Below are 12,150 nucleotides of genomic sequence, written 5' to 3'. Positions count from 1 at the left end.
GGGACCATTGTTTCCAAGGCTACTATCAGTAATACACTAAGACGTCATGGTTTAAAATCTTGCATCGCACGGAAGGTTCCCCTGCTTAAGTCAGCCCATGTCCAGGCCCGTCTGAAGTTTGCCAGGGACCATCTGGATGATCCAGAGGAGTCATGGGAGAAAGTCCTGTGGTCAGATGAGACCAAAGTAGAACTTTTTGGTCTTAACTCCATTCGCCGTGTTTGGAGGAAGAAGAATGATGAGTATCATCCCAATAATACCATACCTACAGTGAAGCATGGGGCTGGAAGCATCATGCTCTGGGGGTGTTTTTCTGCACAGGGGACAGGACGACTGCACTGTATTAAGGAGAGGATGAACGGGGCCATGTATTGTGACATATTGGGCAAAAACCTCCTTCCCTCAGTCAGAGCATTAAAGATGGGTCATGGCTGGGTCTTCCAACATGACAATGACCCAAAGCACACAGCCAGGAAAACCAAGGAGTGGCTCCATAAGAAGCATATCAAGGTTCTGGAGTGGCCTAGCCAGTCTCCAGACCTAAATCCAATAGAAAATCTTTGGAGGGAGCTGAAACTCCGTGTTGCTCAGCGACAGCCCCGAAACCTGACAGATCTAGAGAAGATCTGTATGGAGGAGTGGGCCAAAATCCCTCCTGCAGTGTGTGCAAACCTGCTGAAGAACTACAGGAACCGTTTGACCTCTGTCATTGTTAACAAAGGCTTCTGTACCAAATATTAAAAATTTTTGACTCAAGTGATCAAATACTTATTTGACACAGTAATTCACAAATAAATTGTTAAAAAATCATACAATGTGATTTCCGGATTTTTATTTTTAGATTCTGTCTCTCACAGTGGAAATGCACCAATGCTGAAAATTGTAGACCCCTCCATGATTTCTAAGTAAGAGAACTTGCAAAATCACAGGGTGATCAAATACTTATTGACCTCACTCATATATATATATATATATATATATATTAGGGATGTGCGCTACGACTAATTTGACTGTCGTTTAAACGGAAGTTTTGTATCCGACTAGTCGACTAGTCTAAAAGCTAGAAACCCCCAAAAAATGGCAAAAAAAAAAAAGTGCGTGTGTCTATATAACAGCCTACACTTGAAATACTTAAATCTTTGAATCACACTGTCAAATCCCTCAATTAATTCTGCTAAAAATAGGTCATGATTATGCCTTATGCTTGCCTCGCGTTATCATCATTTAATATTAGGCGGTCGTTAAACAGAAAAAAATAAAGAGCATACACTCAACAGAGCCCTGCACGGCCCTCAAATTTAGGCCCTAGCCCGGCCCTGGCCCGAGACGCTCAGGCTAGGCCCGGCCCGCGTCCCACAGCTCATCAGAATTACCGGCCCGAGCCCTTTTTTCCCCCTTCTCCTAAAACAGTTTATACTACTGTTTCGGCTATTAAAAATAGTTCCGTTTTGTGTGTAATGGCAAAATGATTATAATTTCGTTTTGTTTTTTTAGTTAATTTAGAAAAACGTTTGGAGCATTTTTGTTCATTAAATAGCCTATAAGTTTTTGTTTTTTAAAAGTAAGGACCAAGCGGCCAGCGGCATGAGCTGATCATAGCCTATGTTTGATCAATTTAGCCTTCTCATATCATCACAACTTGCCTAAAATAAAATCTATAGATATACTAAAACAGTTCAAGCATATAACAATGTTTAAACGTTAAACCTGCGCTATAATAATAATGTGCGCTAGCCTATATCTGAGTTTGTGCTGAGAGTGGAAGCTAAAGCTGCTCTGCAGGACATGGAGGCAGCAAACACTTGCATTGCTTTCAGTGGAAACTAATTAAAATAGCCTCCCTTTTTTTGATAAAGGTAAGAATAATACATCATCCGGACCTGTAAAGGGTCTACTTGTATTTGTGTGCATTCACAATACCAACAAAAGGTAGTTATTTTATAAAACAAAGAAAACAAACATGATGCGCTTTCTGCCGTCTTGAACAAAAATGAACCGAAGCTGGGCGAATACATGCCTCACAGACATGATAAATATATCTATAGAAAGATTTAAATTATTACTTAACGAAATAAAAAATTGAAAACAAAAACTCTTATTATAATCTTAATCATAATCAATAAAGATGCATTTCTCTCTAAAGGCGCGTCTAATGAGGAGACGGAGAGTCAGGATCAGCAGCTTCATCCTTGCCACACGGACTCAGAAAACATTAGTTTATTAGTAAATAGTTCAAACATCTTACTATTTCCCGCAGACACATTCATGGTTATGTTTGCTGGGGTTTTGCAGCAAGCTTTAGCCTATTGTGTGCATTTGAAGCAGAAGTATTCCGCTGCGCTGACGTCACCTGCTGCGGGACACTAAACACCATCCAGCTGCTCTCAGTCCTGTGCTCTCCTGTTGTTTCCACCAGCGCGGGGATTATTTTTTCATCACTAATGGATAGATGTCTACAATATAAAAATAATTTTTTGGCCCGGGCCGAAATGCAGGGCTCTAACACTCAACATAAACCAGTGCATAGCTTATTTATTCAGATCGGCTGGAGCAATGCAGAAATGGAAAATCAATCAATAGACTGACAGAATTCTTCATTTTCATATAAAGTTAGCCAACATATTAAAACAAAAGTAAAAAAAATAAGAACGTTTATCAAGGAATAGCATTAAAATGGCTTTAAAAAATGTACTTCATGTTGGCTATATTGTCTAAAAACAAAAGAATGCTAGTTTTACTTACTCCATGCACATTTGTTAACGTGGTCTGGCGAAAGACTGGACTAGACGATTCTGAAGTCACAGGCACGCAGAGAGTTTCGAAAAGAGCCTGGAAATCCCGCAGCACCACCGAAGTGGGTCTTGGTTTTTCATGGGATCACGGACCGCAGCGACGTATGAAAGATTGACATTGCTGGCTTTGGCTAGCCTCCAAGCTAACGCATAGGTCTTTCTGTGGTCATTCTAAGCTCGCCGCAACTGACGTGAAGACAAGGCATGAGAGGTCTGAGGTAACAATGTAGTTTCTGCCCAGATATGCTTTTAAAAATATTTTGATATGTATTCTTTTTCAAAAGTTTTATTTTAACTTATTTAAAATGTTTTAAGTGTAACGTTAAAATGATGGTAATTTGAATGATAAAATCATCATTTTTTTTTGTTTGTTTGTTTTTCTCTCGTATATTCGACTATTGTTTTCAGTGTCGACTAGTAGGAGCTGTACCGTTTAGTCGACTAGTCCCGCACATCCCTAATATATATATATATATATATATATATATATATATATATATATATATATGCATGCATGACGGCCTCTGTGTGTATGTGTGCGTGTATGTGTGCGTGTGTGTGTGTGTGTGTGTGTGTATGCATGCATGTGTGACGGCCTCTCTGTGTATGTGTGTGTGTATGTGTGTATGTGTGACGGCCTCTGTGTGTGTGTGTGTGTGTGTGTGTGTATGCATGCATGTGTGACGGCCTCTCTGTGTATGTGTGTGTGTATGCATGCATGTGTGACGGCCTCTCTGTGTGTGCATGCATGCGTGATGTATTGTCAGACCTTTAACAGCTGTTGTTCGGAGGCGAAGCCAAGTCCAAACACAGTGTTTGCGCGACTGTCGGCCCACTGGCCAAACTTCTGTGATGTTTTTGTGAAGTTCATATTGGGGGTGATTGTGCTGTTGATGATCACCTGAAAAACAAACACATCACAACGTAACAAACACACACACACACACACACACATCATTCATTTTTGTTAGTAAATAACAGAGTGCTGATCTGGTGTCAGTCCTTAATCTTTCACACGTCACTTCTCTATAATTCTCCAAAATGTGACTCAAATGTCATAATTACAATTGTTGTTGGAAACAGTTAAAGACAGCTGGACTGATTAATTAGCAGCAAGAACACACACTGTAACACACGAGCACACACACACACACGCACATTTGTTTTTGTGAATTGTGGGGACATCTCATAGGCGTAATGGTTTTTATACTGTGTAAACTGTATGTGCTATTGCCCTACACCAACCCTACACCTAAACTTTGCATTTCTACTTTCCCTAAAAAAAAATTCACTCTGTATGATTTATAAGCGTTTTGAAATATGGGGACATGTCCTCATAAGTCACCTTCTCCTTTTAATACCTATGTCATACCCATGTCATTATACAAATTTGAGTCCTCATGTGTCACAAAAATGTGCACACACACACACACACACACAAACACAGAGAGAGAGAGAGAGAGAGAGAGAGAGAGAGCTGTGTATTTTGTGTATTTGACCTCATTTCTTCAGTGTTTCACTCTCACTGATTCTCTCACTGATTGAAGCTGATCAGAGTAACATGTGTGAGTTCAGCCAGCCATTTAACCTCAACACGTGTGTGTGTGTGTGTGTGTGTGTGCTGTCAGAGTGATGGCAGCAGGTGTGTGTGTGTGTGTGTGTGTGTGTGTCTGTCTGTCTGCTACTAAGACACTAATGTGAGTGCGAGTCTTCATCTATCTGCTCTCTGAGAGTGACAGCAGCAGGTGTGTGTGTGTGTGTGTGTGTGTGTGTGTGTGTATGTGTATGTGTGTGAGACTCTCAGCAGGTCTGCACTGTGACATCATCACTGCCTCCTCCATACTGAGGGACTGATCCAAATCTCCATGGCAACATGAACCATAAACCCTCTGCAGAGGAAGATCCTCAGTGTGTGAGTGTGTGTGTGTGTGTGTGTGTGTGTGTATATGTGTTAAAGTGTGTGTGAGCACTCAAGACTGTGGATCGTAGCATTAGTAGACACTCTTATGCTGACTCCATCACACACACACACACACGTCTGTCTGACCTTTGACCCATCCACGCTGATGATGCGGTAGCTGTTGCGTGTGCTGTCATAGAAGTACGAGACGGTAACGGCCTGTTTACTGGCGGGAACCCAGTTCTTCTTAGTGGTGGGATCGATCTGGAAGACATGAGCTCTGGTGGTGAAGATCGGCTGCTCCCTGCGACACACACACACACACACACACACACACACACACACGTCACAGCATCACATGAAGATCAGCTCAGGTCACCACACACTGCAGTCACACTCATATGTGTGTGAAATCATCAACTACTTCAGCTTGATATTAATATTTAGAACATTATCAGTACAGGTGCATCTCAGAAAATTTGAATATGGTGAAAAAGTTCATTTTTTTCTTGTAATTTATTTCAAAAAGTGAAACTTTCATATATTATAGATTCATTGCATGTAAAGTAAAACACTTCAAAAGTTTTTTTGTTTTAATTTTGATGATTAGAGCTTACAGCTGATGAAAGTCAAAAATCAGTATCTCAAAATATTAGAATATGTACATTTGAGTTTCAATTAATGACCATCTCTACAGTATAAATTCTGGGTCTCTCTTGTTCTTTGAAACCACAATAATGGAGAAGACTGCTGACTTGGCAATGATCCAGAAGATGAACATTGACGTCCTCCACAAAGAGGGTAAGTCACAGAGGGTCATTACTGAAAGCTGTGGCTGTTCACAGAGTGCTGTATCAAAGCATATTAAAAACAAAGTTGACTGGAAGGAAGAAATTGGGTAGAAAAAGGTGCACAAGCAACAGGGATGACTGCAAGCTTGAGAATACTGTCAAGCAAAGCTGATTCAAACACTTGTGAGAGCTTCACGAGGAGTGGACTGAAGCTGGAGTCAGTGCATCAAGAGTCTCCACGCTCAGACGTCTTCAGGAAAAGAGCTACCGAGCCACTTCTGAACCAGAGACCACGTCAGAAGCGTCTTACCTGGGCTGTGGAGAAAAAGAACTGGACTGTTGCTCAGTGCTCCAAAGTCCTCTCTTCAGATGAAAGTACATTTTGCATTTCATTTGGAAATCAAGGTCCCAGAGTCTGGAGGAAGAGTGGAGAGGCACAATATCCATGTTGCTTGAAGTCCAGTGTGAAGTTTCCACAGTCAGAGATGATTTGGGCTGCCATGTCATCTGCTGGTGTTGGTCCACTGTGTTTTATCAAGTCCAGAGTCAATGCAGCCGTCTACCAGGAGATTTTGGAGCACTTTATGCTTCCATCTGCTGACAAGCTTTATGGAGATGCTGATTTGCTTTTCCAGCAGTACTTTAGCACCTGCACACACTGCCAAAGCCATTTCCAAGTGCTTTGCTGATCATGATATTACTGTTCTTGACTGGCCAGCCAACATGCCTGACCTGAACCCCATATGGAATCTATGGGATATTCTCAAGAGAAAGATGAGAATCATGAGACTCAATAATGCCTCAGCAGAGCCACAGGCTGATCGCTTCCATGCCATTCCTCACTGATGCTGGAGCCCCGGCCAAGTATTGAGTGCAGAAATGAACATACTTTAAAGAACTTTAACTTTTCTGTTTTGCAAATCCTTTTTTTGATTGATCTTAGGAAATATAATATTTTGAGATACTGATTTTTGACTTTCATGAGCTGTAAGTTCTAATCATCAAAATTAAAACATTTTTTTTTTAATGTTTTACTTTACATGTAATAAATCTAAAATATATGAAAGTTTCACTTTTTGAAATAAGTTACAAGAAAAAATGGACTTTTTCACGATATTCAAATTTTTTGAGATGCACCCGTATTTGTTAATTTATTTCAGTTTGCACTCATATGAGAATAAAGCACACATCATCTGCCAGAGCTTCTGAAGATCAGTAATGACCTACAGCTGCCATTCACCCAACATCACCTCATGCTAACGATGCCTGACTGAGACAACGACCAATTATACAGTTGACAGTCATTAGACGACAGGAGGACACCTCTGACCGATCACAATCAGTTATTACAGAGTGATAATGGGCAAAACAAGGCAGATCCTCAACCAACTAAAGAACATTCACTCTACAAACACAGACTTGAGTTTATTTCTAAACATCTGATAAAGAACATGAAGGAATTTCACTGAATGCCAAAAAAAAAATAATCTCATAAGAACAGGTGCTTCACAATGAAAGCGATACGCATGCGAGTTGAGCTGAGGTGAAGCCCACATTCAGGGAAACGAATCTAAACTACTTCTGAAGCTGCTTCTGCTCAGCAACTTTACCATGATTTACCATGGTATCTCCAAATGAATTACAGATACCAGCTGCAATTCACAATGCCATATAATACAATGCAATGTATAGTAACATAAACATATATTAATTAAACACTTGTAATTTGATTTACCCTAATTAGTATTTTTTCCTCTTTTAAATTTTCCTTTCCAAATTTCTACCACTTTTATAGATTTGGAAGGCTATTTATCCACTCTCAAGCCCCCTGTAGTTCATTCATGAAGCGCAGTTTGGGAAAGCCTGGCATAATGTAATGTTTAATACATGTCATGATGTTGATAATGAATAGAATATATTTCAGGTCAAAAATAATGTAAAAGTAATCAAAAATTATTCAGAATACATTACCTCATATCTGTAATCAACAAATTACGTTACAAACTATCATTTCTATCATGCCAGCTCTCGGAAGGATTGGCATGGTAATGTACACGACAATGATAAACAACATGCTGCTGTGAGCATGAAAGAAATACTGCTGCTACACACACAACATATATGAAATAACCCCCATAGCATACGTGAATCACCCTGTAGCAGATCTATACAAGTTAGGGCTGCACGGTATATTGCATACGATTGTCATGCGCATCTCAGTAAAGCCGATTCTGTGATTATATACACTGACAAGCTACGCATTATCACGTTCAATATCGCAGGCGATTCATCTGCGATTCTGAGCATGAATTGCGTAGCTTGTCAGTGAACTACGGCTCTGTGCATTAAATGTCGCTCCATTTGAAAACAGGTGATGGAGATTTATTAATAATCACAGAACCGGCTTTACTGACGAGATGCACATGACAATCGCATTCAATATATCGTGCAGCCCTAATACAGGTGGAGCTGGGGAAGGTGGAGGGTTTCTGAAGCAAGCTGCAAACTGCTACTAGCCAAACACTAGCCAAGTATATGAATGTACAGCAGCAAGCTCATTGGCTGCTGATACAAAAAAAGAACCAATCAGCTGTGCCATGAGATGATGATGTCATTATGTCAGATTGAGTTTGACCTATCAGACTGCGCCATCTAGAGTTTCATGACAGAACTTTGGATTTGTGTCATGTAATCTGTAATAAGTAATTGATTACAATATGCAAGTTATCTACCCAGCACTGTAAATAATGCACATAAAAAAAAACACAAGGTAAATAAAATATGACATCACTACTTTTCAAAAATAATTTAAATAACGGACTCACAATGTGAAAGGTTTTGGATTTTAAAGTGAATTTAAGTAATTACAGCAGAGGTTTGAGAAATATCCATTTGCGTGTGTGTGTGTGTGTGTGGTGTGTGTGTGTGTGTGAGTGAAAGAGTGCATCGGTTCAGCTCATTAAAGCTGTCCTCAGTAACTCTGATCTGATTTAGATTTAGTCTCGTGTAGCCAGACCTTCACACTGACGGCTGAAGGTCTGGAATCTATGGTAGCTGTCATTGGCCAAGGCCCGCCCAAAATGCCATATGACTGATAGGTAAAGCAACCAATCACGTTTTGTTTTGTGCTGTGTCATGTTTAGGGCCGTGGAAATGTCAGACCGGTGTGTAAAACTCTCGCACGTATTTTAAAGAGTCTATGCCACGAACTTTAAATATTTCACATACTTTTGAAAATCCAGGGTTTAGTTGATCCTGATAAGCGGTTGTTGTCACAGTTGTAAACACGACGGCTTTCTTCTTTCGTGAGGGGGTTTGGCGTCACGACATCTTTGTTTCCAGGCGGAACGTTAAAGAACGCAACACACATGTCTCCTGGAAATCCTGTATAATTCAACAAATCAGAGGACGACTTTGAAACTCCTGAAGTGTTTCCACTTTTGTGTGCCATATGCATCAGACGTGTAGCCAACGCTCCGTGGGCGTGACGTCTGAGGCTGAGACTAATTTAGATTCACGTGATTTCTTATGACGACCTCAAACATCACGTTCACATCGCATCTGAGTGCATTCGAGCGTCGTGCAGAAACACTGTTAACGTGAGGTGGATTAGCAGCGCTTCAGGGGGACCATCTCTGTTCACTCATGTGCGAAGCAAATCGGGGTAAGATTTGCCTGTTTCCTTTTTAATATACTTTGTCAGTCAGTTTTTATGGATATTTTGATATATTCTAAAACATTCTGGATGATTTTGGCAATAAAAATTAATGTTGCACAAATGGCATTTAGTCCATATCTCATATTTCCTTAACGTCTTGTACCTTGTACCGCTGTCACTTAGATGGGAATGTGCATGGAAATGATATGCAGATGAGGTTATGCATAGTAAAACTAGGTGTTGTAAGCTCCATATATGGTGATTTCTAGGAGTAGACGGGGTGGAGATCCACATACGCACAATCTTCCCCTGACTGGGAATTATAAAGGGATTTTTGCGCATGTTCTGGCAAAATCTATCTTTTGTGCGTACGTACACTTTTAGGATGACATCTACGGAGAGTTTTAGACATGAGGCCCCAGATCTCAAAATAACCTGACAATGACAAGATGCACGTGTGATTCACACATCCAGAACATTCCCTGTTCTCAGCCGAGCCACGGCAGGAATGCAGCTCTACCTGCACACACACACCCACAGCGCCACACCTGAACTCTGACCTCAGCGAGCTCTGATTGGAGCAGACCGTGGAGTGGGCGGGACTCTGACCGGACACACATTCCTGCAGGTGAAACAGCTCCAACACCAAATCACCGAACGACCAGCGCCACAATCACACACCGACAGAAGCGCGATCAACCAACATTTCAGCTCTCAAACCAGCTGTCCGTGCATATTACTGTTTAACGAGTATTATGAGGATGGGTTACTCCTATACAGTTAAAAAACTGTTAAAATGACTTAATATGGAGGACAGGAGGTAAATCTCATTCAAAATTGTTAAGTTGTGCCCTTTTCAGTCAAATCACATTTACTTCATACATAATACAGATTGTTTCAAAGCAGCTTCACAGCGATAAACAGAGAATAATGATTCAATGATCTGACTTCAGCAGCGGCCGTACAAACACAGGACTGATCAATATCTGTCTGTTATATATCCAGAACAGATCAGACTGGACAAAGTCAACAGTACAATGACGATTAAAGTGATTGTTCTGTCATTTGTGGTTTATTCCACCAATATATGCTCTTCTACCAAGCATTCAGAGCGTTTGTGGCGTAAGACGACCTGTCTGACCACATTTTTGGATAACTAGCTCAGAGCCTTCAACAATAACTCTCACTGTCTTTCAGGCCACGACTGCAGATCTGGACTGATCAGCACTACTGAGGGCTCATGATGCAGATCTGGACTGATCAGCACTAGTGAGGGCTCATGATGCAGATCTGGACTGATCAGCACTACTGAGGGCTCATGATGCAGATCTGGACTGATCAGCACTACTGAGGGCTCATGATGCAGATCTGGACTGATCAGCACTACTGAGGGCTCATGATTCAGATCTGGACTGATCAGCACTAGTGAGGGCTCATGATGCAGATCTGGACTGATCAGCACTACTGAGGGCTCATGATGCAGATCTGGACTGATCAGCACTACTGAGGGCTCATGATGCAGATCTGGACTGATCAGCACTAGTGAGGGCTCATGATGCAGATCTGGACTGATCAGCACTACTGAGGGCTCATGATGCAGATCTGGACTGATCAGCACTACTGAGGGCTCATGATGCAGATCTGGACTGATCAGCACTACTGAGGGCTCATGATGCAGATCTGGACTGATCAGCACTACTGAGGGCTCATGATGCAGATCTGGACTGATCAGCACTACTGAGGGCTCATGATGCAGATCTGGACTGATCAGCACTAGTGAGGGCTCATGATGCAGATCTGGACTGATCAGCACTACTGAGGGCTCATGATGCAGATCTGGACTGATCAGCACTACTGAGGGCTCATGATGCAGATCTGGACTGATCAGCACTAGTGAGGGCTCATGATGCAGATCTGGACTGATCAGCACTACTGAGGGCTCATGATGCTCACTGCTACTGTAAGTCATTGGCTTCGGCTCCGGGCAGCAGCAGATGGTTGAGACCGACACCATCTGTGACGAGGCTTCAATCCCCACCGGAGAGCGTCATTTACCAGCCGTTTGGGAGCATGTGGAGTCTACGGTGTCCTGAACACACACACACACACACACACACAGTCAGCAGTTTGACAATGTGTCAGATTAGCATCGGTGAACTTGTGCCATTCATGTAACTGGAGCCATCGGTGCTGTGGTTTAAATAGACTGTCCAGTCCAGCACCTCATTCAGCCGAGCCACGGCTCATCCGCAGCGGTTCAGGGTTTAATCCCAGCGCTTTATCACCAAACAGCAGATAGAGGCCGTTCCTCGCGGTCACAAGTTTGTGTGGAGAACGAGGTTAATCTATAACCCCGTCACTGAGAGAGAACCCAGCTGAAACCAAGCCACAATCGATCAACATCACATCGTTAAAAAACACCCACAGTGTGGAAAACCTATGAGCCAGCCTTTACTAACCCAGACTTAAAGTGTCTGATGTGACATCAGTTTATATATATACAGTATATGTACACTGTGATATTGTGGTTGAAAGCATGCTGAGAGTCTGACAGAAACAGTCTGCAGTGCCACAAACTTCATGATCTAATAATCAGACTGCAGTTTTGATCTTGTGTGAGCAGGGACGGATCATGAGGCACCGGGGCCCTGGGCACGGACTGATTAAAGGCCCTCTTCAGTTGAAATTCCGGTCATTTTTCTTAAATTCAAATAGCAATGGATTCTATCAACACTAAGTGAAAATAGCAGTATTTTTAAAGATATGTTATTTACACTAAGTGCAAATAGCTAAAGATTATATTTACACTATGTTAAAATAGCTATTTATTTTCTGCTATTTATACTACTTGTTGCAAAATAATGGCATTTGCACTTCAGTATTGTATTACATTATAAAACAGTATGCAATAATAACATACTGAGTGTAAATTATAATTTTAATTCAAATTATTAAATGGATGCCATCTTATTGATACAATAAAGCCCTCCCTACACCTACCCAAACCCT

General features: G+C 41.4%; 1 protein-coding gene across 3 annotated transcripts in view; it reads right to left on the bottom strand.

Annotated features, from left to right (window-relative positions):
• Positions 1–12,150, bottom strand: part of LOC306843249 (homer protein homolog 2-like) — a 29,050-nt gene that overhangs the window by 14,528 nt on the left and 2,372 nt on the right. For all 3 annotated transcript variants that reach the window (XM_079374613.1, XM_079374614.1, XM_079374612.1), the window contains 2 exons: positions 4,840–4,996; positions 3,562–3,693 (listed from right to left, as the gene is read on the bottom strand). In XM_079374613.1, the coding sequence (XP_079230739.1) occupies positions 3,562–3,693; positions 4,840–4,996 (289 nt within the window). The remainder of the gene's footprint in view (positions 1–3,561; positions 3,694–4,839; positions 4,997–12,150) is intronic.

The sequence above is a fragment of the Barbus barbus genome, assembly GCF_936440315.1.
Source record: "Barbus barbus genome assembly, chromosome: 23".
Lineage (NCBI taxonomy): Eukaryota > Metazoa > Chordata > Actinopteri > Cypriniformes > Cyprinidae > Barbus > Barbus barbus.
The sequence above is the reverse complement of the archived record's forward strand: the minus strand, read 5'-3'. Positions and strand labels throughout refer to the sequence as shown.